Here is a 27,962-nt window from a genome sequence, read left to right as displayed (position 1 = left end):
TCATTTTTAGTATTTAACCACGTGGCTATCATGGCTCTAGGGATTGGCTGTCCATCACTTTGCTCCAGATTAATATCACAACAAATTTTGGATAGATTGCCATAAAATCTTGTACAGACAATGTTTGCACGAGGGTTAAGCCCATCTACTTTGGTCATCCCCTGACTGTTAATCTAGCACCACCATGAGTTGTACATTTGGTTTCAGGTTAAATGTTTTGCCAATTACATGACTGATAGCAGTGAAATTTGGTACCGAAATTTCACTTCAGGATGTTACAAAATTGTTGGTGATCCTTAACTTTTCATCTCGCGCCATCACCAGGTCAATTGGCAAATGTTAGCATGCTTACAGGCTAAACTAAGATGGTGAACATTATACCTGTTATCATTGTCAGTGTGTGCTTGTTAGCATCCGAATATTAGCATTTAGCTTGAAAAGTACCTCTGTGCCTAAATTCAGCCTCACAGAGCTGCTGGCATGGCTGTAGACTCTTTGGTCCTTTTGAAATTATGTATAAGAGAAAACAACCACCTCCTCTGCTGTTATTAGGGGTGGGAAACATAATTGGTTCTTAGATACATAGCAATCGCAATTCAAATGCTCGATTCTGATAGGTTAATAATCGATTATTAAAAAGTATATATAATTATTATTTTTAAATTTTTATTTAAATGTTACTGTCTCCAGATGTACAAATCAGAAAACTGAGTGACTGAAAGAGGATGGGATAATTGACAACAACTCAGAGTTTAGGCAAGAGGGTAGAAGAAAAAATTTAAAAATTAAAAAGAAAAAAAAAAAAGTTTTGTGTATATACACATGCTCTAATAAGACACACATGAAATAATTAGGCAAAACACTTATAGGCTGTTGATCTACTTTATTACATTTTATACCATGGTCTGGGTGAATACTCGATTCTGATTGGCTGCAGGGTGTCAAAAAAAAAGTGATATAGGACACCTACTAAAGGAGTTTCAGTAAAACTAACTGTTTACTGTTCTAAATGAATGTGCTACATTAAAGGTGCTCTAAGCGATGTTGGGTGATATTACTTTTTGTTGATGTTTGAAGTATTTTCAAACAAAACAAGACTAGCTTGCCCCTACCTCGTTCTCATCCCGTCCCCTCCCTTCTGTGCTTCCGCACACTAACCCCCCACCAGCCTCTCCTCTCTAAGCGTAAATCCTATGGCGCCATTTTTATGCTACCAAGCCATCACTCGCCGTCAGCATCCCATTGATTGCCATTCATTTTGGCACCACTTTGACAGCAAATAACTTTACATCTAAAGCGTTTTTGTCCATTGTTTATTTCTAAAGAAAAACAAAAATGTATGAAAGGCTACATATACATATATATATTTATATATATATTTATATATGTATATATATGTATATATTTGAACCTTTACATGCTGTCTCAGCTGGCGGTTAGCCAAATTAGCTGTTAGCTAAACTAACGTTAGCTTGCCGGTGGAGGCTAACGGCAGACCACTTACTGTGGAACAGATTGTGCATTGTAAATCCTTGTACATCAGGATTATCATCTGCGCATGCTCAGCTATCACTAGAAAAGTGCTACTAAATCCTTCCCTGGTTTCCGTTCAGAGCAACGGTATCTGTTGGTCCATTTCTTTAACTGTCTATGCCCCGACCCCCAAACGCTTGTTGCCGGTTATTGGCTGGAACGCTGGAACACTGAATTCTTCGTGGTGCAGGTGGGCACAGTGTTTTTTTTTTTTTACAGTTTTCTGGGAACAGGCAGCTCGCGGATAGTGAGGAGATGTTTGCTGAATGTGACAACAAATGTAGCCTTAAATACGCGTGACATCGCTTAGAGCATCTTTAAAACAAAAAGGAAATGTGGATCTGTTCTTTCCAACTCGTCTTCTAAGCACCACAGGATGGCGCCAACACCCAAGCTTCAAGAAGTAAGTTACTCTGCCTCTTTGGACTGACTTTTGTTTTGTTTCACAGCGACGTTACACGTTGCAGATAAAGTTGTTCGTAAAGGTCCTAATATTGTTTTGGGGACAATGACATGGCTGGATAGCTAGCTTGTCTTGTTGTTTGACATACTGTCAATTATTTTACAGATTGCCAACTGTAGCCTACACATTGTTATTGACTTTAAATCTTGCTAGCATAGCGTTAGCTTTCTGACTTGTAGCTGAGCGGACTGTAAATAGCTCCCGTTGCTAAGGGAGGCAAGTTGCATCCTATTACTTGGAGGAGTGAACAACGTTTGCATTGCATACGAACCTTATATGATGGGAATGATTGTTCCAGGTATTAGTCAAGCCGTTAGGCGTAACTAGGGAAACGTGGTTACTAAAGAATTATTGTTTGTAAAAACTTTAGATTTTGATTGTAAACTAATTAAAACATAAAGTAATGTTTTAAAAATATGTTATTTTGCAAGTAACCATGGTATAAACGGCTTAATGCCCTTCGAAGTGTGCATTGTCAGGTATTAATGGCTGCAGCCTGGAGCGTCCCATGTCATGCCGTCCCGTCTCATGCCGAGGTGTGTCCAACGGTAAATTCATTGGTTCAAAAATACGAAATCGCGAATTATTTTCCAGATAGAGTCACGGGTAAGTTTTTTACTACGTTTGTTGCAATCAATTGAAAAACGTTAACTGGTAAAGTAGCCTAACAATTTTAGCCATACATATAGTTTGCTGATGTATGGATGTTATTGTTGTGTCCCTGATGTTAACGTACATTTGATGAAACCTGCATCAGTGACGAAACCATGTCTGTCGACTATTATAATGGCAGGCTTTTTCCTGAGGATCAACAAGGATCATGCACACACAAGAACAAAACTCCTTTTTATTTATATATTCTATATTGTTTTCACACTTCACTGGAACATTGCTGAAAATACAATTGCTTATCAGCATGGCGAGAGGGCATGAGACGGGAGGCTCCAGGTTGCAGCCATAGAAGGAATTCTAATTCTTCTAAGAAGTAAATTTTCCCCCTTTAAACATGGAAGATTACTGTGAGAGAAGGTGACTTTCACAAGCATCTTTAAGGCTTAAGCATGGAATGACTACAAAATTAAAACCTCAATAGACAAAACATTTCATTAAAACTTGTGTGACAAATACAAATTTGTCAAAATGTAACAAATTCAGATTTGTATGTATATTTTTTTACAAACATACGTAATTGATGCATTGAAGTACACAAAAACATTGTTGCATCGAGATGCATCGATAATCGGTTAAGAATCAGAATCAGCTTTATTCGTCAGGTATTAGGACACATACGAGGATCGAATCGTAGTGAGGTGCCAAGAGATTCCCACCCCTAGCTGTTATACCAACAATAGAATAAAGGTGCTTTCACAGTAGCAGAATTTTTTTTCTTTCACACCTGAAAGTCTGAACCAAGGTTCATGTTTATGCATTTGATCCGGTTCACACTGCAGTTTTGCAAGCGCACTAAAGATCTATACGTGACTATACTACGTCCTGCCGTCATCACATGCGTGAGCTGTGTCTCCATATACTTATATTGATTTGTTTGTAGACGGACTGAAAAAGGGTTTTAATTAATGCTCAGTTGTACAGAAGATCTTGCAAAAGGGGAGGTGGTAGTCCAGTGGTCGGAGGAGTGGAGGTAGGAGAGGCGGGCATGAAGTGCAGGGCTGGTGCTGTAGCAGGTAGCGTAGGTGACACCGACTCCAAACAACTGTGCACAGAGAGAAAAGGGTGTTAGCACAGAGGTATCCACAACAAAAGGTTTCATTAGAACTTCTAGGAGTTTTGGCCAAGAATATGTTACCACATGAGTGACTGAAACAATCTGGCGCTGGCTGCCTGGATCTCAGGAGTACTTGTGCTGGGGCTTGGAGAGCCAAGTGTCCTAAAGAAAACCAAGCCTGTCCACACCCAGAACACAAAAAAGGGAACTCTAAGACATGAGTCATGGATATGCCGGAACACAGACTTTTCCTTCCTCTCGAATCCTCTCTCTGTGTCCGAGTTTTTTCAACTGACTGCTGCTCTCCCCTACTGCCGCGGCTCTTTTTGTTTTGTTGCGATGTTGAGAAGCATTTATTCAGAGAGAAACGGAAATCTACACTGTACATTTACTACCACAAGTAAACTGCTGGTGTATGCTCTGAGTGCATTCACCGTCACCAGAGATGGCAAAAGCACTCACTTCCCATACTTCCCGTACCCGTACTTACATTGACATCCTGAGGGGATGAATAGCTTGAATTGATGGCAGAATGATCATCTATTTATGGCCATTACAAATGGTTCTACACATGCTTTCAAAATAATTACCCAACATATTACACCAGAAAAAAAGCTTCTAAACAGAGCTGGCCGGAGTACTCACTTCCCGTACTCAAGTAGAAGTACACTGTGTTAAAAATACTCTGGTAAAAGTAGAAGTACTGATTTAACTTCTTCACTCAAGTAAAAGTAACAAAGTACAGGCTTGGAAATTTACTTAAAGTATAAAAGTAAAAGTACCCTTGCAAATGACAACCATTGTTTATGCAAAGCTACCAGGAACATACAAATGTTACTAGAGTGCAAGCTAAAAAACTTCAGTGGACGTGGAAAAAGGCTCTTTATATTCCGTTGGCTACATTTTAAATGGATGTCTGCCAATAGGCCTGAAACAGCACATATTTATTGTGACAGAGACTGGGACTCCAGGTTAATAAGATTCTGAGTAGCAAGATATAATATTCAATTGTGATTCTGTGAGAATTCTGTGTATATTCCCATCCAATTAGATTGAATTCGGTATTGATAACGCTAACAATAATAACGTAACTCCAGTGAAATTTTTAAAACTTGTTAGTGAGGACAAGATTAGGACTGTATTTAAAGCTGATTCTGGTGTCCAACTTTGCCCCAGGTGTGTCTGTTAAAACACGGATGGAGACAACTTCTCTCTGTTGATGCTTTATTACAACAGGACAAACATGTGCATGGCTCTGCTATGGCTGTGTGTTTGTGTGTGGTAAGAAATATATAACATTGTAAAGGCTACCATACACAATGCATAGGAGTCATATATATGCTAGTACATAATAACAAAAAACACTATTAATTACATTATCTTAATGCAGTGTAGTCTAACTGTGGCATTTGCACCTGAAGTACAAATGTGAGCAAGAGTGTTCAACAATCGCCATTATACATCAACAGCCAGGTGCAACCCAGCTAACAGGTGAAGAACATAAACAACTAAATCCACTAGCTAACTTACTTTAAATTTGCAAGAACTATAGACCAATACAACAACAGGCTTAAATGAACTGACAACATAAGTTATACGACTTACAGTTCTCAAAAACACACAATCTCAACTGATTGTCCTCCAGATAACTGGTCTCTTTTTCTTTTCTCTCCCTTTTTTCTCTGTGTGGCCTGTGTGCTTGCGGTGTGAGGCGTGTGTCCACGCTATTCTCCAACATGCACTCACAATCCAGAGATGGGAAGTAACGAAGTACAAATACTTCATTACTGTACTCAAGTAGACTTTACTGATATTTTTACTTATTTCTTTTTTTGGTGACTTTTTACTTTTACTCCTTACATTTTAACACGAATATTGGTACTTTCTACTCCTTACATTTCACAAAACTGCCTCGTTACTTTAGTTTTGTACTAAAGGTCGTCTATCAGACACGCGCCGCACACCGCGAGCGGGCGAGCACGGCTCAAGGAGAAAAAAGTGAGAGAAAAGAAAAAGAAACTAGCTCATAATCAGTTGAGATCATAAGCGTCTTTGAGAACTGTAAGTCATGTAACTCTATGTTGTCAGTTCATTTAAGCCTGTTGTTGTATCGGTTTTGGCACATTTAAAAGTTGGCGCTTGTGTTCTTCACCTGTTACCTAGGTTATACCTGGCTGTTGATTCGATATAATGGCGGTTGTTCAACGTCCTTGCTCATTGAGATAATGTAATTAATAGTGGGTTTATTGTTATTAATTACTGGCATATATGATTCCTATGCATTGTGTATGGTAGCCTTGACAGTGTTATTAGCCATAGCAGAGCTCCCCACGCCCATGTTTGTACTGATGCTTGATTGTAATAAAAAATCAACAGAGAGAAGTTGACTCTGTCTGTTTAAACAGACACACCTGGGGCCAAGTTGGAAACCAGAATCGGCTTTAAATCCAGTCCTAACCTAGTCCTCACTAAGTTTAAAATAATTTCACTGGAGTTAGTTATTTTTACGTCATCAGTACCAAATTGAATCTAATTGGATGGGAACATACACAGACTTCTCACAAAATTCCACTTGAATTCATATCTTGCTACTAGGTCAGAATCTTATTAACCTGGAGTCCCCGTCTCTGTCACAATAAATAAGCTGTATGTTTTAGGCCTATTGGCAGACAGCCATTTAAAATGTAGGCAATGACATATAAAGAGTCTTTTTTCATGTTGTTACATGGAAACAACATGTAGTTTCTCAGCGTGCTCTCTAGTAACATCGGTCTGGTCCAGGTAGCTTTGTCATTCACAAGGCTACTTTTACTTTTACACTTTAAGTACATTTTCAAGCCTCTACTTTGTTACTTGAACTTGAGGAAAGAAGTTAAATGAGTACTTCTACTTTTACCAGAGTATTTTTTAACACAATTATCGTACTTCTACTTGAGTACGGGAAGTGAGTATTTTTGCCATCTCTGTCACAATCACACCTGATAGACGACCTTTTGTACAAAACTAAAGTAACAAGCCTTTTGTAAAATGTAACGAGTAGAAAGTACCAATATTTGTGTTAAAATGAAAAGTAAAAAGTCGCCATAAAAATAAATAGTAAAGTAAAATTATCTGAAAAATCTATTTGAGTACAGTAACAAAGTATTTGCACTTTGTTACTTCTCATCTCTGCTTCTAAATAAGGAAGAGCCATTAGGAAATAAAATCCCAGCCAAACTCTGTCATTATAGTAAGTGTGCTTTCTCTTCTCAGTACTTTAGGATGACTTCATGGGTGAAAGATGAATCTTCAGCTGTTGGGTGATTGATGTGAGTGAATTTGCAAGAACTATAGACCAATACAACAACAAGCTTAAATGAACTGACAACACAAGTTACACGACTTACAGTTCTCAAAGACGCACACACACAATCTCAACTGATTGTCCTCCGGACAGCTAGTCACTTTTTCTTTTCTCTCCCTTTTTTCTCTGTGGTGTGTATGCTAGCTTGCGGTGTGAGGCACGTGTCCACGCTATTCTCCAACATGCACTCACAATCACACCTGATAGACGACCTTTTGTACAAAACTAAAGTAATGTGCCAATTTTGTTAAATGTAAGGAGTAGAAAGTACCGATATTCGTGTTAAAATGTAAGGAGTAAAAGTAAAAAGTCACTTGCGTACAAATCTACTTGAGTACAGAAACAAAGTATTTGTAAGAAAGTATTTGTACTTTGTTACTTCCGATCTCTGATCATCACATACTCTCATGTAGCCCACACCCTGGAGGCCGTTTTATGGTTGTGTGAATTGACGGCGAATCGACGGCGTACCCCCGCAGACCCCTCTGCGTCTACGCCGGACCCTACGCCATAGCCTGATGTGCACCTCTCAAAAAATGAAATTACACGTCGCTCGGCCGTGGCGTGGTAGCGATTTATTTCCCCCAACTCATTTCCTGGCTCTGAGGGTTAACCTTTCCTGCTACAGATGTCTGACCTTGGTCAGAAAGCACAAGGGCAGGCACAGCTCACTATGACTCTAGAGTCACTACTCGCTCCAAAGCTAATCACCGTCACTCTCCTACTTCTCCCTCGCTCTATCACCCACACCACACACACACGCCGGCTCGACGCACACACCAGCGCACAAGTTATAAACTTCAGGTCACTTACATAGGCTACAGCAAAAGCTCTGCGTGGAGCCTTCGCACCACCATAAAACGGCCTTCAGCGCTGAGCTAACTACTTGAAGGAGCTTCCCTGGTCTTATAACACGATGATAGCCTTCCTGTATTTGGTCCGAAAGTCCAAACCATCCAAAAAATGCACACTAAAAACAAACCGTACCATGGTTTAGTTTGATCTGGAACAAAACTACCTCTTCTAGTCCGACCAAATTTTGCCCATTTGGTACGTACCATGGTCCAGGGGAGGATTCGCACCTGTAATTTTGGTTTGGATCAAACTGAAAAGAAATAAAAAGCATGTTGGTATTATGGTGTTCAAAGCTAGACAGGGAACCAGACAAATCTGTGAGCTCATGTTTAATTTGCTCTGACAGATAATTCTGGTCTCCCTCACGTTCAAACCGATTTCCAACTGGCCAGATCCTGGTCCAGTCATTACTGTTTTTTTCGTATATGGGGCGGGTTTCTGATGATGACTGACAACTTGCGGAGCCTTCGCACTTCACGCAAAATAAGTGATGCTTCACCATCACAGCTAATCTCTGCACGCTAAGGTCCGTTTGAATTTGTCCATCGCTCAGTGCTACATCATGCGTTGTTGTTCAGATTGGTTGTAGGTCTATCCACCTGGGTCCAGAAGCATTCTGGTCTTCAGCCATTGAAAGCGCCCCTTGGGAAACAAAAGTCAACCAAGGTTCTAGACTAAATAGCTCACATTTGTGATTTGGTCAGGCGGTGACAGGCTAGTCAAAGCAGTCTTGCACGCACAATTTGTGGTAGCTGTGTCACAACATGAGTAAGAACATGGGACAAAAATTGAATGCCTCTGTGCTGGCGACAGCTGTGGTCTGTGAAAGTCTGCCTAGTAATGTAAAATTAAAGGACAAATGGGATTTTTTTCCAAGTTTATCTAAAGAAAATACTCACAAATATGTGCATTGCTACAGTTATCAGTTGCTGTAATAATTCCTACTGTCCATACTGGCTATGAACTGAAAGATTCCTTTCATGACTTCAGTGAAGCTAATGTGAGGCTTCAGCAGTTGAAGCAGTAGATATCTTAGTCTTTTTAAACCCCCTTTGTTTTACTTACTCTATTGCAGCTCAAATAAACAGTCTATGAAAAAACAAAGAAAGAGGTTCATACTTAAAAGAATAAAATTGGAATATACCCAGTTGAATTGACTCTTATCTTCTTTCTTTTTTTTGTCTCCCATCTTTTACTGTACCTCCGAGTTGCACGAAAAAGGGTTCATTTCAAGGCCAGTATGGAGAAAGAGGGGATCATAACAGCAACTAATAACTCTTAATAACTCCAAGTACATCATGTTAATATTGTACTGACGTAGACAATTAATAAATCCAAAACTATTTGTGAAAGAAACAGTCATTATAAACTGAAAGCAAGTTCTGGAAGCATGAGTGTATCTGTAAGATAGTGTGCACACAAGCTTAACATGGCTGTTTTTTTTTACACTTTCCTTGAAAAATCCCATGATGCGTTAGTCATGTGCTCAGCAGGACCTGACTGTCATGTACTGTAGTCTCCTACATCTGTGACCTCCTGACAAGCATTTCTTCTAATCAGGTCACTCAGTATATTTTTAGATATTAACTTACTTTACCAGTCAGTTGCCAAACTCAGGTGAAATTCTGGCCAGCTGCACTGACTAAGGTTTGACTGTCTAGAGGCTGCTTGTTTGTCACAGTCTGCACTGAATGGACATTTTAACACACTTGAGCAACTTGAGTTTTTTACATACACACTGACAAAATCTGTAACCACATTGAGGCATGCAATTTCCCTAACTGGGTTGACTAATTAGTCACGTAATGGTGTAGGGGTAATCGTCATTCTAGGATAAATGTCAGTCTGTTTAAAGCCATAAACATCACACAGTGAACTATTCAGAATGCTCCACTTCCAACAGTTTTTTTCTTTTTCTCAAGCTTACGTCAACTCGTGCCGTACAATACTGCAGTGTTGACATCTGCTACATGTATCCAAATGGTAATGTCAAAGTAAAGCTGTAATCTTAGATACATACATTCCTGTTGGAACATGTTTGATTGTGTAGTTTTTGTTGTAGAAGCTTTTATTGGTGGATAGTGTTGCTATATTTTGTTACAGTTGTTCCCCCGGCTGCGTTACAGAGCTTAAGGAACAGATTATCTCAGGCATAGGGTGAACTACAGACTGTAAAAATAAATGATGTAGCAACAGTGACATCACTACTAACAGTGGACTACCCTTTTAAAGCCTCAAGTTCGGTACGTTACGAATTTTGGATGAAAGGTGCTGGGTTGAATGGCGGCCAAGCCAGTCTCTTCTATGGTTTTAATGCCTCTGTGCTAATCTAAACCCTAAATCTGCAAACTTTCTATTAATTTACCAAATAACGCTAGCGCTAGCTTAGTTTGCCTAGGTGCTACCGAATGCTGAACAAGTCATTTTAAGGTGACCAAAATGTGCCAATTAACTTTGATGAAGTGAAAAAACTTTATGGATCTCCTTTAAACCAACATGCACATGGCTGACAGAGATGGGAAAAGCATTATTGTGGAGAAGGTAACAAAAATGTCTCAAAGTAACTGTTTGGAGCCATTACAACACTTTTTTGTTTATATAGCCTACCACGTATAAACTCTGCAATTTTATGTTTGAACACTGGGTGGGGCATTGCCTGGGAAGGCATCAAGGTAATCAGCATCAGGTGCACAGGTGTGTGAAGAACGTTTCTCAATCTGTGTTCTTCTATGGACTTGTGTCCTTGTGTTCTTGTGAAACGTCATGTTTGGTGGCCAAAGTACTGACCCAATACACAAGTTAGCATTTCGCCAAGAACAGTTAAAATCCCCGGATGTGAACTCGACACGCCCATTTTACCGAGGATACATCGGATGGTAACTTGTGTGAACTTGGCCGGGCAGGTATCCCAGCATTCAATTCGGGTGTAAAGCGCTTATGGTTTCCGGTACACATATTTTCACAATTTACGTCTATTATTAAATCAATAAATTCATTTTTAAGATGTTTTAAGGCGAGAAATCAGCTGTGCAGATTTTGAATATAGGCAGTTCAACGAAAATTGATGGTGAATTAAAAAAGCCTTCGGAGTTTGAAAGCTCCGCAAACCTGGAATGACTCTCGCGAGCCGGTCAGTCAGTCAGCTTACAGACCCCTCTGGCCCCACGTCTAGACAGACCCCTCTGGCCCCACATTTAGACAGACCACTGCAGCAAAGCCAGGTCCAAGATATTGTAAGATATTTTAAACAATTTTTTCCGCTGTCATATATATATCTGTCCTCTTCTACCTGGCTCTCCTCCCTCTCGGGCTCCTCTTCTGCTTCTCGGTAACATATACAGACGGCAGTGACTAACTTTACCCAGTCCATCTATAATTTTAATACCTATTTTAACGTTTCTTTTCTGCTTTCAATTAAAATTGAATCCCGAACAATGTTACAAGGATTTTTTCGCCGCCGTTGTGTCGGTATTTATATAGTTATTGGCCCGTGATACTTAATAGCACTTTAATTGAAACCTGGAAGACTGAACAACAAAACAACAAGGCGGTGTGAAGGGTGACCGTCCATGCTTTATTATGAATACACCCATCAAAGCTAACTATAAAGTGGCAAGCGCCCTCTTTGCTGGGGGTGTTGAGCAATAACAGGAAGAACGCTTCGTCTCAAAACTGTCAACAGCGTTTTGTGTGCTTCTGAACTTGCGAGTTCAGTCTTCCAGGTACAGCTAGCAAGTACGGTCTCCCCAAGAACACAAGTCCGTTCTTTGCTTACTTGGTATTGAGAAACGCCCCGCAGACAGCTTTCCACCGTGTCTGACGTGTCAGTCAGTCGTGTTAAGGTTTGAATTTGACAAGGGGAAAATTAATGGGTCACAACACCGAAATGCAGACAGGACGCGTGGACAGTGATTATTGGCACGCAGAACACGCGTCCAAGCCAGTTCTTCCCTGATCCCACCACATTGGCCTTATCTAGAAGTTGATAAAAGACTCTAAGCCAATATTAAAGTGAAAAGCTTGCTTAAGGAACTCGCCAGGATCGCCATTAACGGGATGTAACAGTTGATCGAGGACGCCGTCTTGGGATTTCGCAAATGAGGAAAAAGCCATCGTGGAATTTCTGGGTCTCGAGGTGGATTGTTTGGACAACCACGACAGCTTCTACTCGTGCAATAAAGAGAAGGAACCGACCCGGAACCACGAGTGGCCCACGCAGTGTGAGCGGCTGGACGCGGTTGCGCGGAGCGGTGCAGATTGGAAACTCAGGTGCGGCAACATCGACAGCTGAGGACAGTTTCTTGGAGCAAGACCAATTGATAAAGGTAAAACGGTACCGCTACCAAATACAATACATGGCCATTAACATTTAAATAAACTGTGGGTTTATCTGTAAAATGTATGTTTTTTTTGTTTTGTTTTTCAAAGAGTGTTTTTGATTGTGTGGGTTGATCATCGATTCTGTAACCGGGGTACAAAATGAGCGTTTTAATAAGGCTGATGAGTTTACCACGGCTGACGAGGGCGCAGCCAACGGTGAAACGGAAACCCGATCTGTCATTAAACGGCCTGTTAAACTAACAACAAAAGCACTATAGGATAAATTGGAAACGCTGCAAAAAACAAAGTCAAAATTAAACAAAGCATCTACTCTAAAAGGCCAAATACAAGAGTTGATGCAGGACATAGAATCTAATATGGATGTGCGTTGTACTTTTGACAAATAAACAACTCTGTGCAACGGAGACTCATACATCTCTGGTTAAACTCTACCCCCCCCCCCCCCCCCCCCCCAGAGAAAGAAAAACATGAGATTTGGTTCAAATCAAAAACGCTGGGTGTTGTTGAGTTTATGGAAAACGTGAACAAGTGGTTGGCAAATGCAGACATTCAAAAATCTGAAGATAAATAGATAGATAGATAGATAGATAGTTGTTTATTGATCCCAAGAAAAATGGGAAATTCCGGTGTTACAGCAGCAAAATCGGTCACAAAGCACAGAATATAAATGAAATACTATGAAATATATACATGCAATATACATGAAATAATATGAATAAAATAAAAGAACAAATATTTGATTATGTACAGGATGGGAAAACAAATGTCCAACTGCTTAAATAATATGCTAAGATGTATGCTAAATGTAAATAAACCAATTGTGCAGGTTGCACTTAGTGCAGTAGTGTGGTGTCCAAAAGTCTTATCTGGCACCCAGTGGTGACATGTTAAAGTGTTATTGACTGTGGTAGGAATGATTTTCTGTAGCGGTCCGTGCGGCATCGAAGCTGTCGGAGCCTCTTAGAGAAGCTGCTCTTCTGTTGAACCAGTGTGGGGTGGAGAGGGTGGCCGGGGTTATCCAGGATAGATAACAGTTTGTTCAGCGACCTCCTCTCCACCACAGCTTCAAATGTTCCCTGTTTGCAGCCGATCACGGAGCCAGCCTTCCTGATCAGTTTGTTCAGTCTGTTTGTGTCGCTGGCTCCGATGCTGCTGCCCCAGCAGATGGCGGAGGAGAACAGAGCGCTGGCCACAACAGACTGGTAGAACATCTCCAACATTCTGCTGCACAACAACAACAAAGATGAATGAGGATTGTGATGAGTGTGAAGTAAACCATGATGACAGCATTTCTAATGTTGTAACGAATGTTTCTGTACAACACTCTTGCCATAAAAGTCACGGCATCTCAAAAAGCAGTTAATCTTCAACTGCATCAGCACGCATTCAAGCTGAGGTAGAGAGCGGCGCTTGAAGCTCCCGCCGCAGCTTTAAAGGAGAAGCACGCTCTGGAAGAGGAAACAGAGGAGCTACGGAGAAGAAAGGAAAGGCTGGAGCTTGATTCGGAAATAGCCGCTTCTGCTGCTAAATTAGCAGTATTATCCACTTTCAGTCACCAAGCTCGCTCAAGTACACAGTCAGATGGAATGGAAACTTATTTTGAAAAAAGAGCAAGGTTAAAGGACCCTTACACCAATTTCCAAATTCATGAAGAAGTAGCTAGGTTAAAGGAAACCTTCACTTCACTAAATCCACAAGTAGATGCATATAAAGTGTGTTGTGTCTGACTGTGGAGCAGAGTACAGAGGACATTCTCTTAGCTCTCTCAGCTTCTACAGGGTCCATATCTTACCAGTTCTTTGTTAGCAGTTATTACACGTTTCAGACAAGAACCTGTGGCCATAATGGTTGACGCCAATGTTCCGCCAAGTCAAGGTAGCCCAAGATAATCAAGATTTCCTGTGTTTCTTGTGGTGGCCTGAGGGCGATTTTAAATCAAGAACTTGTGGAATACAGGATGACATGATGCATCTGTTTGGGGCAGTATCATCTCCCAGCTTTGCTTGTTACGCTCTACGAAAGACTGCAGAAGATCATCAGAACAGTTTCTCCGATGAGGTAAATAGCACAGTCAATCGGAACTTTTACATGGATGACTGTCTTAAAAGCATGCTGAGGATAAGGCTGTGAAAATGGTTCAGGATCTGACAGCGCTTTGTCGTGGTGGGGGGGGGGCTTCCATTTGACAAAATGGATTAGCAACAATTGTGGTGTATTGCTATCCATTCCAAAAAAAAGCAGAGATCAAAGATTCTGCATGAGTTGAATTTGTACAGAGACCAGTTGAGAGAGCCCTTGGCCTTCATTGGTGTGTTGAAACGGATGCTTTAAGTGTAAGATGTCACTCAGGGAAGAGCCCCATTCTAGATGTGGGATTCTGTCTGTGGTCAGTTCAGTTAATGGTCCTTTAGGATTTCTCGCACCACTCCCACTTCCAGCGAAGCTCATACTACATCTGTGTAGGATGAGTAATTGATGGGATGATGATTTCCTCGACTCTCCAACAGTAATGGATCAAATGGTTACGTGACCTCGATAAGGTGATTGCATTTAAGGTGGGTTGATGTCTCAAGCCGTCGGTTTTGGACAACTCATTCATAGCCAATTACATCACTTTTCAGATGCCAGTGAAAGTGGATATGGTACAGTGACATATCTTAGAATACAGAACAACCGCAACAATGTCCATGTTTCTTTCATGCTAGGAAAGGCCAGAGTGGCTCCACTGAAGCAAGTCACTATTCCTTGTTTGGAACTCCCTGCAGCTGTTCTCGCAGTACGTGTGGACATGATACTTAGAGCAGAATTACAGCTTCCTCTTGGTAAATCATGGTTTTGGACTGATAGTACTTCAGTTCTGAAGTATATTTTAGAAATGAGAATAGAAGATTTCAAACCTTTTGTGGTGAACAGGATAACTCCCATCTGCAGAGCAACGATGTCTCCCAGTGGAGGTACGTTCATACCACCTAGAATCCTGCAGATGAAGCTTCAAAGGGGTTAACAATAGTTTTTTGACAAACCGAAGATGGATGGAAGGCCCTGAATTTCTGAGGAAATCCAAGGAAGCCTGGCCAGTAAGCATCTTGGATTCTGAAATTTCTGTTGATGACCCAGCGGTAAAAAGGAAGCTCACAGTTAATGCAGTAAATGTTGAAGACACACCAAATGCTACTAAGCAACTAATTCTCTACTTTTCTGACTGGAGAAGATTAAATAGGTCAGTTGCATGGGTCCTGAAAATTTAGGAACTACGCACATAATATTTGTATGTTCAGATGTATAAATACCTATTGACACAAAGTAATCCCTATTCTGTAAGTAGGATTCAAACCAGTTAAGTACTGAGCCAGAAAGTCCAACCCAGTTTTTCAATCGGTCTAGTAAGATGTCATGGTCGACCTTGTCAAATGCAGCACTGAGATCAAGTAATGCTAAGACTGAAATTTTGCCACTGTCTGTGTTAAGGTGGATGTCATTAAAGACTTTGATAAGAGCCGTCTCAGTGGTGTGGTTGGAAACCCGACTGAAAAGTATCAAAACTGTTGTTTAGTGACAAGAAATGGCTGAGTTGTTAAAAAAACGCTTTTTCCAATGATTTTACTTAAGAACGGAAGGTTTGATATTGGCCTATAGTTACTCATTAGTGATGTGTCTAGATTGTTCTTTTTTTAAGAGTGGCTTGATTACTGCAGTTTTCAGGGCCTGTGGAAAGATTCCTGAAAGAAGAGACGTGTTCAAAATCTGTAGAAGATCAGAAGCCAAACAATTCGTTTTAAAACAACCATTGGTAGAACATCAAGGCAACAGGAGGAGGTTTTCAGATGTTGTACAATGTCCTCCAGGTTTTTATGGTTGATCGTATGAAATTCTGTCATATTGGAACTAGTTTTGCTTGAACACTGTGACAACACATATCCTGGACTTGATTTGGAGGCATTGACTGTTTGTCTACGCTTCTGAATTTTGTCTGGGAAGAAGGAGGCAAACTCATTGCAGGCCTTGGTAGATAAAAGTTCAGATGCTACTGGTACTGGAGGGTTTAACCTATCGACAGTGGCAAACAAAGCACATGAATTATTGTTTCTAGAGATAATATTAGAGAAGGACTGCCTTGCATTCCTCAGGTCCAAATTATAAATACAAAGTCTCTCTTTATAGGTGTTATAATGGACCAGGAGATTTGTTTTTCGCTACCTTTGTTCAGCTTTCCTACACTTTTTTTTCTGTTTTCACCAGTAGGACATTTCTCCATAGAGATCTTTTCTTACCAGAGACAACTTTGACCTTAGTGAAGTAATGGCATCAATAACATTTGTAATTTTACAGTTGAAATTATCTACAAGCTCAGTGACTGAGAGCCCAGAGAGGGCGGGTGTGGAGGAGAAAAGCTGAATGAATGTTTCACTGGTGTTTTCTGTGACATACCGTTTTCTGATTATCTTTGTTTGGACCACAACAGTTCTTTGGTCCCCCTGTCCTGGGAGTTGTCAACATGAATGTTAAAATCACCCGCAATGATTACACAATCAAAGTTAATGCAGATTATAGACCGTAGTTCAGTGAAGTCATCAATGAAAGTTGCACAATATTTAGGTGGCCTGTAGATATTTAGAAATATTGCTTGAGGGGATGACCTTAACTGAAGAGCCACATATTCAAAAGAAGCAACATTTCCAAAACATATTTGCGTACAGTGGAATGAGTCATTAAACAAAATGACAACACAACCTCCTTTCTTAGAGTAAGGCTGCCATGCCTGAGAATACAAAACATCCAGTCATCCTAGCCAAAGACCAACAGATGGGCACATGGTGGAAGAAACCATGTGCTCTCCAGATTACGGTGCAAATACTGGCATAAAGGTAATCAGCCTCAAGTACAATGGTGTGTGTGTGGAGAAATGGGTCACTGCACAGAAATGCAGACAGTACGTGTGGACATTGATTATTTGAAAAGAAGACTCCCTGCTGAGTTCAGTGATCCCTCACACAAGACTCTACGTCATACAGTTCATTAGCTGCAAAATGGGGTGTGGCCAAAGCATAGGGGCCGGGCAAACCTTTATCAATAAAAAAGGAAGTCTATGTTGAGTTCATTGATACCTCACATAAGACTCTACCTTAAACGGGTCACCATTTATGAAAGGGAGCGTGACTTAAGCATAAGGGCGCCGACCAAAGCATCACCAATGAATATTTTCTGTTGGGTTTAGGATATGGCTCCAATGAGTTTGTTTTTTTGGTGTACGTCTTGCCATGCTACATATGTGTACCAGGTTTTGTGAGTCTACGTTAAACGCACTGCAGGGTCTCAATTTTTGTAGGGGGCGCTAGCGAGCCATTTTTGTAAAATACGGACGTTTTAATAAGACTTTTTGGTGAGTTTTTGAGTATGTTAAACCCCTGAAAAAGGCAAATAATTTGCCGGAAGAAAGGAAATGAAAGGAAAGGTTTCAATAGGGGCCTCATCGCTGTCGGCGCTCGGGCCCTTATTATGAACCTGAAAATGAGCATAATATGAGCACTTTAAAACAACAAATGGCGCCAGTGGCAAAGTCAGAAACCATCAGGATACATTATCTGGGAACCATGAATGTCCAAATGTTGGGCCAATTCATCTAGTATCTGTTGAGCTATTACTGGATAACTGAAAACGTTTGCCCACTTTCCACCGTGTGGTATGGCTCTGCTCCATGACTCACTTTTTTTTATACCAGTTTATTTAAGGTTCAACTGACCATAGACTTTTCCTTTAAGCCTAGGTTGGAAAATAAATCATTTACCAGCAATAAAATATACAAAACATCTCCCTCCATTTTCCCAAAACTGATGATTTATTTTGATAACTTTACTTTCTTAAACCTAAAAGCCTGCACATAAAGGCTTTTTGTTTAGTATAGCGGTTTAAAAGGAAACCACTGTTGCAAAGAGCAGGAAGACACTCTTTTTGTGGATAATTTAAAAATAAAATATGTCATCCTGCCTTTTTTGGGTGTTGCCCATGCAGAGCATAAAGATGAGATATAGAGGGCAAGCCTTCCTTTCATAATTTTCTGTCTGTCTGTCTCTCTCTCTCTCTCTCTCTCTACAAGCACCACCCACCCACAAAGACTGTAGACCACCCCCAGGAAAAGGAAGGTGGGAGGGGATAGAGAAGAACCACGGCAACCAGCACTTAAGTAACTTACAGTCTACACGGAGGGCAAAGGGAGGATCAGAAAAAAGGATTGGTGGCTGCGTTTGACAAGCTTTTCACTTCCTGTCATCTTACGGAAAAGTAAACCTAAAGCAGAGAGGTGGAGACTGTTGCTTGGATTCTCACACACACATTTTCTTTTTTGCCGGTGAGTGATCAATTCAAGTGATAAGTGTATAGTTTCTTTCTCCTTGTTGTTTCAGATCTGTTCATATATATGGAGATTTTGGAAATATGCTTGTGGGGTGGTTCACTTTCACAATGCTGGTAGAGCTGTAACAATTCCAAATTTTACTGTAAAATGAACTTTCTCAGAAATAATTGCGGTTAACAATAAAATTGTCTCTTTCGGTCAAATGTAAACAATTATTTATTACTTTTTTTTTTAATACAAAGTTTTAAACGAATCCTAGGATATCTTTTGGTTTTATAACTGATGTGTGACCCAGAGAATGTAGTAACACAAGTACACAGCCTATAAGAGAAACTACACCTTAATTGTAAAAACATTTTTTGTAACCATATCCCCTGTATCATTTTTGTTGCTAGCAACGTGGATGTAAATAAATAAAAATAATTGACAATCAGGCAATTATGTAATAATTGTTACAGGCCTAGACACTTGTTATAGATGCAGTTGAGATGGATGGGGATCAACACTTGTATTTGTGCTCATTCTAAAATCATTCTAAGATCTACATTGTGCACTGAAGCCATTACCAGACACAACAAAATAATTATCTAATGAAAACTATAAAGAAATATTAGAAATACTATAAATGTCAAAGTACAACAGATTAGCACATAGCATCCTATGCTGGAAAAAAGCCAGGCTAATTATGCACAGTTAACGTTATTTGCTTATTACACTTTGCACCTGTCATATAAAAGAACTTGCTGTGCTTAAAGCATTCAAAAATTCAAGAACTTGCTTTTCCATGGAAAAAAAAGTCTCTGTTTCTAGCCTTGGACTGTTTTTAAACTACTCCCCACTAGAGAAATAGTCTATAAGGAAATGGATTCTTTGGGTTATCTGGAGTAACAGGGACATTGTTTCTTGAAAAAGGTGTTGCTACTGAATGCTTTTTAAATGCTTTTAATTTTGTGTATGGGGTAAAAGCAGAAATCACACAACCTGCACACAAAACCCCCAAACGATCTGCATGTTAAATAACTCTACAGCACACAATTATTACAAATGATCAAAATAATGTATCACTAATTTGATTATGTATTAAAATAAAATAAATGATAATGGTATGGGAAATAAAGTAAAACAAGTAATTATATTTCAAATTCTCTCTAAATACATTCTATACAACCTGATACCACATTTCAGGCATTTAGTGGCCTCTATGTGTCTGACCTTACCCTCAAGTACATTTCTAAGATCTCCAACTTCACAAGCAACCTATTTAACAATTGCAAAAGACCCATAACCGTGCCATTACACCAGTATGACAGTACAAAATAGTAGAAGAGAAAAAGAGAAGCGCCTCCTTCCCAAGATACCGACATTAACCTCAAATAAGGAAGTATTCTTCTTAGTGTACTGCCTAACAATACAGTCCAGGCTAACAAATGAAATACGATAGTTCACAAAGAGTGAGTTGCTAGACCTAACCGGGCATGTCTCGCAATTCATGAGGAAGTGTTTTTTCCTACAGTTTAAACCTTGGAAAAAAAACACAATCTCTTAAAGTATTTTGTTACAAATTACTTTTTTTTTTTTTTGTTTGGCAAAATACAAATTACAAAATACTCAAATATAATTAAACACATAATACATTTAATAGGAATACTGCCCATCTCTGAGCAAAGAAAAGTGAAAAAAAAAAGATTCTAGCAACTTCAGTGTGCCAACCGTTTAATGTAAGGAATGACCAGTTGTTTTGCCCCATGATATGCTTCTAAACATCCCGTAAACTCTCATGTGTATATGTTAGGTGTGTAGGCCACAGTCCAGCAGATATGGAGACTTATCTCCTAATTAGCCAGCATAAAGCCATCGACTTTTGGTAGATCAGTGACAAAAGTAAGCATTTAGGGATCAAAGGACTTAGTGAAAAGAAATGATTTGAGGTTTAAGTGTATAACTATATAACGTTTGTGTTACAAGAAGTGTTTTCTGTGTAGAAACAGGAGGCTGATGTAAAACCAGAGGTGAGGCAGAGTTTCTCATTATCAAGCCGAGAGAAAAGAGAGCCATTCTAAGCCAGTGACCCCATTAGGCACAGGCCATCCAATGATGTTTAAAAAGCTCTCGGGGTGCGGTGGGAGTCCCAGGCCCCGGGCCCATCATGATCCCCCCTTGCTTTTAGCCCAAGCCCGCCCGGAAGCAGGTTATTCTCGTCCCGCATTGTGCTGTCGAGCATTTCTGACGCTATCCATTGTATCCAAAAGCTTTCCATGACTCTCAGCGATTTCAGTGGGTCTGGGACCTTAAACCCCTCCATTATGGACTAGCTTGCATTGCCACATTTGCTGTGTTGGCTTTTGTATTCAGTCGATCCCTCTCTTTCACCCCACCCTAACTTTTGACTTTTTAGCTAACGTTACTACTCTTGCACAGGAACACTGAAAACAAGCTGGTGTAGCCAAATTCAGATCCAACCACAACTAGGTTGCCGTTTAGCATAGTTTCAGTTGCTAGAATCAGCATCAATGATCTGAGCATGCACACATCTCTTTCTGACTGATAAATGAGAGACCTGTTTTTCTGTAAAAAACGTATTTCATTGTATCAAAATGTTTATAGGATTTATTTACATTGACATCCTGAGGGGATGAATAGCTTGAATTAATGGCAGAATGATCATCTATTTATGGTCATTACAAATGGTTCTACACATGCTTTCAAAATAATTACCCAACATATTACACCAGAAAAAAAGCTTCTAAACAGAGATGGCCGGAGTACTTACTTCCCGTACTCAAGTAGAAGTACAGATACTTGTGTTAAATACTCTGGTAAACGTAGAAGTACTGATTTAACTTCTTTATTCAAGTAAAAGTAACAAAGTACAGGCTTGGAAATTTACTTAAAGTATAAACATAAACGTAGCCTTGCAAATGACAACCATTTTTTATGCAAAGCTACCAGGAACATACAAATGTTACTAGAGTGCAAGCTGAAAAACTTCAGTGGACATGGAAAAAGGCTCTTTATATGCCGTTTGCTACATTTTAAATGGATGTCTACCAATAGGCCTGAAACAGCACATATTTATTGTGACAGAGACTGGGACTCCAGGTTAATAAGATTCTGAGTAGCAAGATATAATATTCAATTGTGATTCTGTGAGAATTCTGTGTATATTCCCATCCAGTTAGATTGAATTCGGTATTGATAACGCTAACAATAATAACGTAACTCCAGTGAAATTTTTAAAACTTGTTAGTGAGGACAAGATTAGGACTGTATTTAAAGCTGATTCTGGTGTCCAACTTTGCCCCAGGTGTGTCGTTAAACACGGATGGAGACAACTTCTCTTGTTGATGCTTTATTACAACAGGACAAACATGTGCATGGCTCTGCTATGGCTTGTGTGTTGTGTGGTGGTAAGAAATATATAACATTGTAAAGGCTACCATACACAATGCATAGGAGTCCTATATATGCTAGTACATAATAACAAAAAACACTATTAATTACATTATCTTAATGCAGTCTAACTGTGGCATATGCACCTGAATTACAAATGTGAGCAAGAGTGTTCAACAATCACCATTATATCACATCAACAGCCAGGTGCAACCCAGCTAACAGGTGAAGAACACAAACAACTAAATCCACTAGCTAACTTACTTTAAATGTGCAAGAACTATAGACCAATACAACAACAGGCTTAAATGAACTGACAACATAAGTTATACGACTTACAGTTCTCAAAAACACACAATCTCAACTGATTGTCCTCCAGATAACTGGTCTCTTTTTCTTTTCTCTCCCTTTTTTCTCTGTGTGGCCTGTGTGCTTGCGGTGTGAGGCGTGTGTCCACGCTATTCTCCAACATGCACTCACAATCCAGAGATGGGAAGTAACGAAGTACAAATACTTCATTACTGTACTCAAGTAGACTTTACTGATATTTTTACTTATTTCTTTTTTTGGTGACTTTTTACTTTTACTCCTTACATTTTAACACGAATATTGGTACTTTCTACTCCTTACATTTCACAAAACTGCCTCGTTACTTTAGTTTTGTACTAAAGGTCTATCAGACACGCGCCGCACACCGCGAGCGGGCGAGCACGGCTCAAGGAGAAAAAAGTGAGAGAAAAGAAAAAGAAACTAGCTCATAATCAGTTGAGATCATAAGCGTCTTTGAGAACTGTAAGTCATGTAACTCTATGTTGTCAGTTCATTTAAGCCTGTTGTTGTATCGGTTTTGGCACATTTAAAAGTTGGCGCTTGTGTTCTTCACCTGTTACCTAGGTTATACCTGGCTGTTGATTCGATATAATGGCGGTTGTTCAACGTCCTTGCTCATTGAGATAATGTAATTAATAGTGGGTTTATTGTTATTAATTACTGGCATATATGATTCCTATGCATTGTGTATGGTAGCCTTGACAGTGTTATTAGCCATAGCAGAGCTCCCCACGCCCATGTTTGTACTGATGCTTGATTGTAATAAAAAATCAACAGAGAGAAGTTGACTCTGTCTGTTTTAAACAGACACACCTGGGGCCAAGTTGGAAACCAGAATCCGCTTTAAATCCAGTCCTAACCTAGTCCTCACTAAGTTTAAATAATTTCACTGGAGTTAGTTATTTTTACGTCATCAGTACCAAATGAATCTAATTGGATGGGAACATACACAGACTTCCACAAATTCCACTGAATTCATATCTTGCTACTAGGTCAGAATCTTATTAACCTGGAGTCCCCGTCTCTGTCACAATAAATAAGCTGTATGTTTTAGGCCTATTGGCAGACAGCCATTTAAAATGTAGGCAATGACATATAAAGAGTCTTTTTTCATGTTGTTACATGGAAACAACATGTAGTTTCTCAGCGTGCTCTCTAGTAACATCGGTCTGGTCCAGGTAGCTTTGTCATTCACAAGGCTACTTTTACTTTTACACTTTAAGTACATTTTCAAGCCTCTACTTTGTTACTTGAACTTGAGGAAAGAAGTTAAATGAGTACTTCTACTTTTACCAGAGTATTTTTTAACACAATTATCGTACTTCTACTTGAGTACGGGAAGTGAGTATTTTTGCCATCTCTGTCACAATCACACCTGATAGACGACCTTTTGTACAAAACTAAAGTAACAAGCCTTTTGTAAAATGTAACGAGTAGAAAGTACCAATATTTGTGTTAAAATGAAAAGTAAAAAGTCGCCATAAAAATAAATAGTAAAGTAAAAATATCTGAAAAATCTATTTGAGTACAGTAACAAAGTATTTGCACTTTGTTACTTCTCATCTCTGCTTCTAAATAAGGAAGAGCCATTAGGAAATAAAATCCCAGCCAAACTCTGTCATTATAGTAAGTGTGCTTTCTCTTCTCAGTACTTTAGGATGACTTCATGGGTGAAAGATGAATCTTCAGCTGTTGGGTGATTGATGTGAGTGATTCTGCTGTGATGGAGGGACTTTCTCAGCAGACCCAGTGATTCCCACTGCCGCTTTTGCCTCCTGCTAAATGTGGAAAGCCTAGGATGGAAGACCCACCAGGTGCTGCTCTGAGGCACTGGAACAACACTCTCAACCTCCACAACCTCAACCATCTCGCCTCCTCCTTTGCACACACTTGCACAACCAGCTGCTTCACCGCCATCTCCAACCAGACAGGGGCCACCGTCACCGGGTGACAAGATTCCAGGATGTTTATAAATTTCCGCCGGATACGAAAATGCCAGTGTGTGCAGCTGATGACCACCTGCCTGGTGCTGTCAGTGGTGATGGTTTGCTGGGAGCAGCTGGACAACAGTGTCATCAGCCACGTCAAGTCCTACTCCTACCGCTACCTGGTAAACAGCTTCACCTACATTAACAGGAGCCTTACTATCTCACATGAGCAGGCCAGAAGCTTCAGCAACTTCAGTTACCTGCTGGACCACCCGGATAAGTGCGCCGGCAAGGACGTCCTCCTTCTTCTCTTTGTCAAAACATCCCCAGAGAACATTAAGAGGCGAAACGCCATTCGATCCACCTGGGGTAATGAGACCTACATCCAAAACACCTTGGGAGTGACAGTCAAGGTGGTGTTTGCCTTAGGAGCGCCTCGGACCAAGAAGGAGGAGCCCTCGTGGAGCGAGAGGAGCGGTGTTGGTTTTCAGCAGCAGCTCATCCACGAGGACCATCTCCATGGTGATTTGATCCAACAAGACTTTTTAGACTCCTTCCACAACCTGACTCTGAAGCTGATCCAACAGTTCCACTGGATGCACAGCCGCTGCGCACATGCCCGCTTCCTCATGACCGCTGACGACGACATCTTTGTCCACATGCCCAACCTGGTGAGCTACCTGCAGGACATGAGCAGCAGAGGCGTCGTAGACTTTTGGGTTGGTCGTGTGCACAAAGGGGCGCCGCCAATCCGCAGCAAAAACAGCAAGTACTATGTGCCCTATGAGATGTACCAGTGGTTGTCATACCCTGACTACACTGCTGGGGCCGCGTATGTTGTCTCCAGGGACGTAGCTGACAAAATATACCAAGCCACGTTGACCCTGAACGCCTCTCTTTACATAGACGATGTGTTCATGGGCATCTGTGCCAATGCCGCCGGTGTGTCACCCCAGGAGCACGTCTATTTCTCAGGTGAGGGCAAAGCACCCTACCACCAGTGTATCTACGACCAGATGATGACCTCACATGGTCATGTTGAGGATATCTTTGACCTGTGGAAGGCAGCGACCCACCCGCAGGTGAAGCAGAAGACCTCTGGACTCCTAGGGAGGCTTTACTGCACAGCTGTGAAAATGGTTCTCCTTTGTAAACCATACTATTTTAACACCTACCCTTGCAAAGCAGCTTTTTGGTAGGAGATTGTGGGGTTTGTGTGCATGTGACAGAGAGAGGGGGAGTGTGTCATGGTCACAGTGAAAGGAAGATCATTGATGCAAATATTACCTCAAAACACTGGAGTGTATGTTTTGTTTCCAGAGGCAAAGAGACCTTGTCTTGATGGTTTAATAATTTCATAACAGTGGCTTTGCATTGACCACAGAATGTGGTCCAAAAAGGTCCTTAAAAAAGATGCTGCTTACATGTTGTCCCTACACAAACTCACCGGGCTCACTAATGTAATATTTAATTAGTTATTTTCCATCTTAGCCATTTGATTAAGAGAATACTTCCTCTTTATCTTGGATTTTATTTCCAATTCTGTGCCTCACAAAAGGGTTGACAAAAATTTGAAATACTACGATATTTTCTTAATTTAAGGCCACTTCTCTCACTGGCGGTTACGAATTTCATTACCTTAATAGAGACAGAGCAAATTTATACCCACCCACACTGGAGGGGGAAAACAATGTGAAGGTCAATTGTCAATTTTGTCTGCTAACAAAGAAAAATGCCTAAAACCTGCCTTGCGGTGGGTCGCACTAACAGGGTAAAGAACCCATGAACTAAATTTGTATGAGCTGCCACCCCCCCGAAAAAAAAAAAAAAAACTGTGGATACAGGTAATAAGACATGAGAGCTATAAGCAGGAAGAACAGAGAAACTGGGATCCCTATTCGGGTTGGTCATCGTTTGGATTTTAACGATTCTGATTACAATTGCAATTCTTCCTGTGGATTCCAATCCTTTGAGTTGAAACGGGTCACATGCTTATTTCACAAATAAGAGGGAAGTTTTATTTTTGATTTAATGCTTGTTTGCAGTTTTACTGTGATTTTTCAACGTAAGATAAAGCCACACTAGAGTGCTGCTAACTGTGCTCCGAGGAACACAACAAGCGACTGGCCGCTACGGAAACCAAATTTTGTGTAAGTTTGGAACCAGTGATCAGATTTGAAACCAAATCCTCCAAACGATTCCGATAAAGATTGAGTCCACTGGTATCGTAATTTTATAATCCTTACACTCAGCATGCCTAATGTTACACGTGCAATGACATTTATCATCACAGTTGTCGTCACATCAGTTGTCCGTTTTAGGCTAACTATGGTTTTGTAAATTAGGCTAAAGCATTTTGACAGCATGCAACTTGTGTCATAGTTGAATATGGATAAATCGGAAAGCTATGCAGTATAAAGAGGTGTAGTCCCTCCCTTTCCGGTGGACCCCATGAGACCTTATTTCATTAACAAATATTTACAGTAATGAACAGAGAATTTTTTTTTTTGATCCCGTTTTGAATTGAGCCATGAATTACACACATGATGTACGTTTCCTTGCTTGCTGCTCAGCTTGCTTGCAAACCAGCTAGCTTAGCTATGTTCACACAACACCTCGAACGCTCTCTTGTCTTTTTATTAGCCAGGAAGTGAGAGCCGAGACAGATCCGTTGCTCGTTTGAGTAATGTTACACGCCGGTACAAATAGCTTTAAGATAAATTTAGGCTTTCTTGACTTGAAAAATTATCTTTTTAAATTGACATATGTGTAATTCCTAGTTTAATTCAAATGGGATCAAATAATTATTGGTCTTCCGCCATTCACTACCCTTTTTAAACAAAATCATAAACTTGAAATTGGGTCCCATGGTGGTCCACCTGGGATTCACCTCTCTATAATGTTTGCAGGTGCATTAGCTTGCCAACACATAGCTAACATTACCTTACTAATATAACGTGTCCTCTCTGGTAGACATAGGTTGCTCGGATAATCATTTGACAAGCTTAAGAATGTTTTTTTGCTAGCCACAGGCACTTTGTTAACGTTTCAGCCCTTAGTTGCAGATTGTTGTGCCGATTGTTTTTCCCTCTGGTGGGCGTGGCGTTTAGAGTACCATGCGTTGTCTTCTGTCTCTTTAGTAAAATGCACCAGTGGTGTTCCTGATGTGTAATAAAAACATACACTAAGTCAGGGATGTGTCAAATCTAAAAATGTCTCCATGTGACGAAGTGCAAAATTCCTCATAGTGAAGTAGAGGAGATTTGTTACTAAGGAGACTTTGCAAAAAAGTTCCTGTGCTGAAAAAAAATTGGAAACGCAACGTGTGGACTCTAAATTGAATATTTTCTTGTTATAAGATTTTTTTCTTTTGTAATAAAACTTGTGAAAAAGGTTTTTTTAATAAATAAAATATCCTAACTGAAAGTCTGTCTTTCTTTTAATTATTCTTAGTAGTAGTCATCATCGTCATCACCTCAGTTTGTTCTCCAGAAAACATGAAGTGGACGTAACCTCAATTAGGGAACACTGAAGCGGTTTGACTGCACAACTGCGGTTTCATTCTTGTGCGACTAAACAGCTTTGGGCAGGTTTCCTTAAGGGACAGACAATTTCCTACCGCACGGATTGGCCGTTTGGTGCTGCACTCAAAGTTAAATTACTTCAACTTTGACCAAGTTGCCGCTGACCTTTCCAAAGGC

General features: G+C 40.2%; 1 protein-coding gene across 5 annotated transcripts; it reads left to right on the top strand.

Annotated features, from left to right (window-relative positions):
- The first annotated feature begins 1,612 nt into the window (after nt 1-1,612).
- b3gnt5b (UDP-GlcNAc:betaGal beta-1,3-N-acetylglucosaminyltransferase 5b) lies at nt 1,613-26,071 on the top strand. 5 transcript variants are annotated; one of them, XM_032531683.1, is made up of 4 exons: nt 1,613-1,936; nt 6,975-7,030; nt 18,356-18,607; nt 23,983-26,071. In XM_032531683.1, the coding sequence occupies exon 4, from the start codon at nt 24,297-24,299 to the stop codon at nt 25,458-25,460; it is 1,164 nt and encodes a 387-aa protein (XP_032387574.1). In that variant the 5' UTR covers nt 1,613-1,936; nt 6,975-7,030; nt 18,356-18,607; nt 23,983-24,296; the 3' UTR covers nt 25,461-26,071. The 5 variants fall into 5 exon arrangements, with proteins under 5 accessions (XP_032387574.1, XP_032387576.1, XP_032387572.1 ...); XM_032531685.1 differs by lacking the exon at nt 6,975-7,030 and having other exon boundaries at nt 23,991-26,071; XM_032531681.1 differs by lacking the exon at nt 6,975-7,030.
- Nucleotides 26,072-27,962: the final 1,891 nt, after the last annotated feature.

The sequence above is a fragment of the Etheostoma spectabile genome, chromosome 12, assembly GCF_008692095.1.
Source record: "Etheostoma spectabile isolate EspeVRDwgs_2016 chromosome 12, UIUC_Espe_1.0, whole genome shotgun sequence".
Taxonomy (NCBI): Eukaryota; Metazoa; Chordata; class Actinopteri; order Perciformes; family Percidae; genus Etheostoma; species Etheostoma spectabile.
The sequence above is the reverse complement of the archived record's forward strand: the minus strand, read 5'-3'. Positions and strand labels throughout refer to the sequence as shown.

What these genes read in the sequence shown, in the direction of transcription:
- b3gnt5b (XM_032531685.1), top strand. Translation starts at nt 24,297, where the DNA reads ATGTTTATAAATTTCCGCCGGATACGAAAATGCCAGTGTGTGCAGCTG.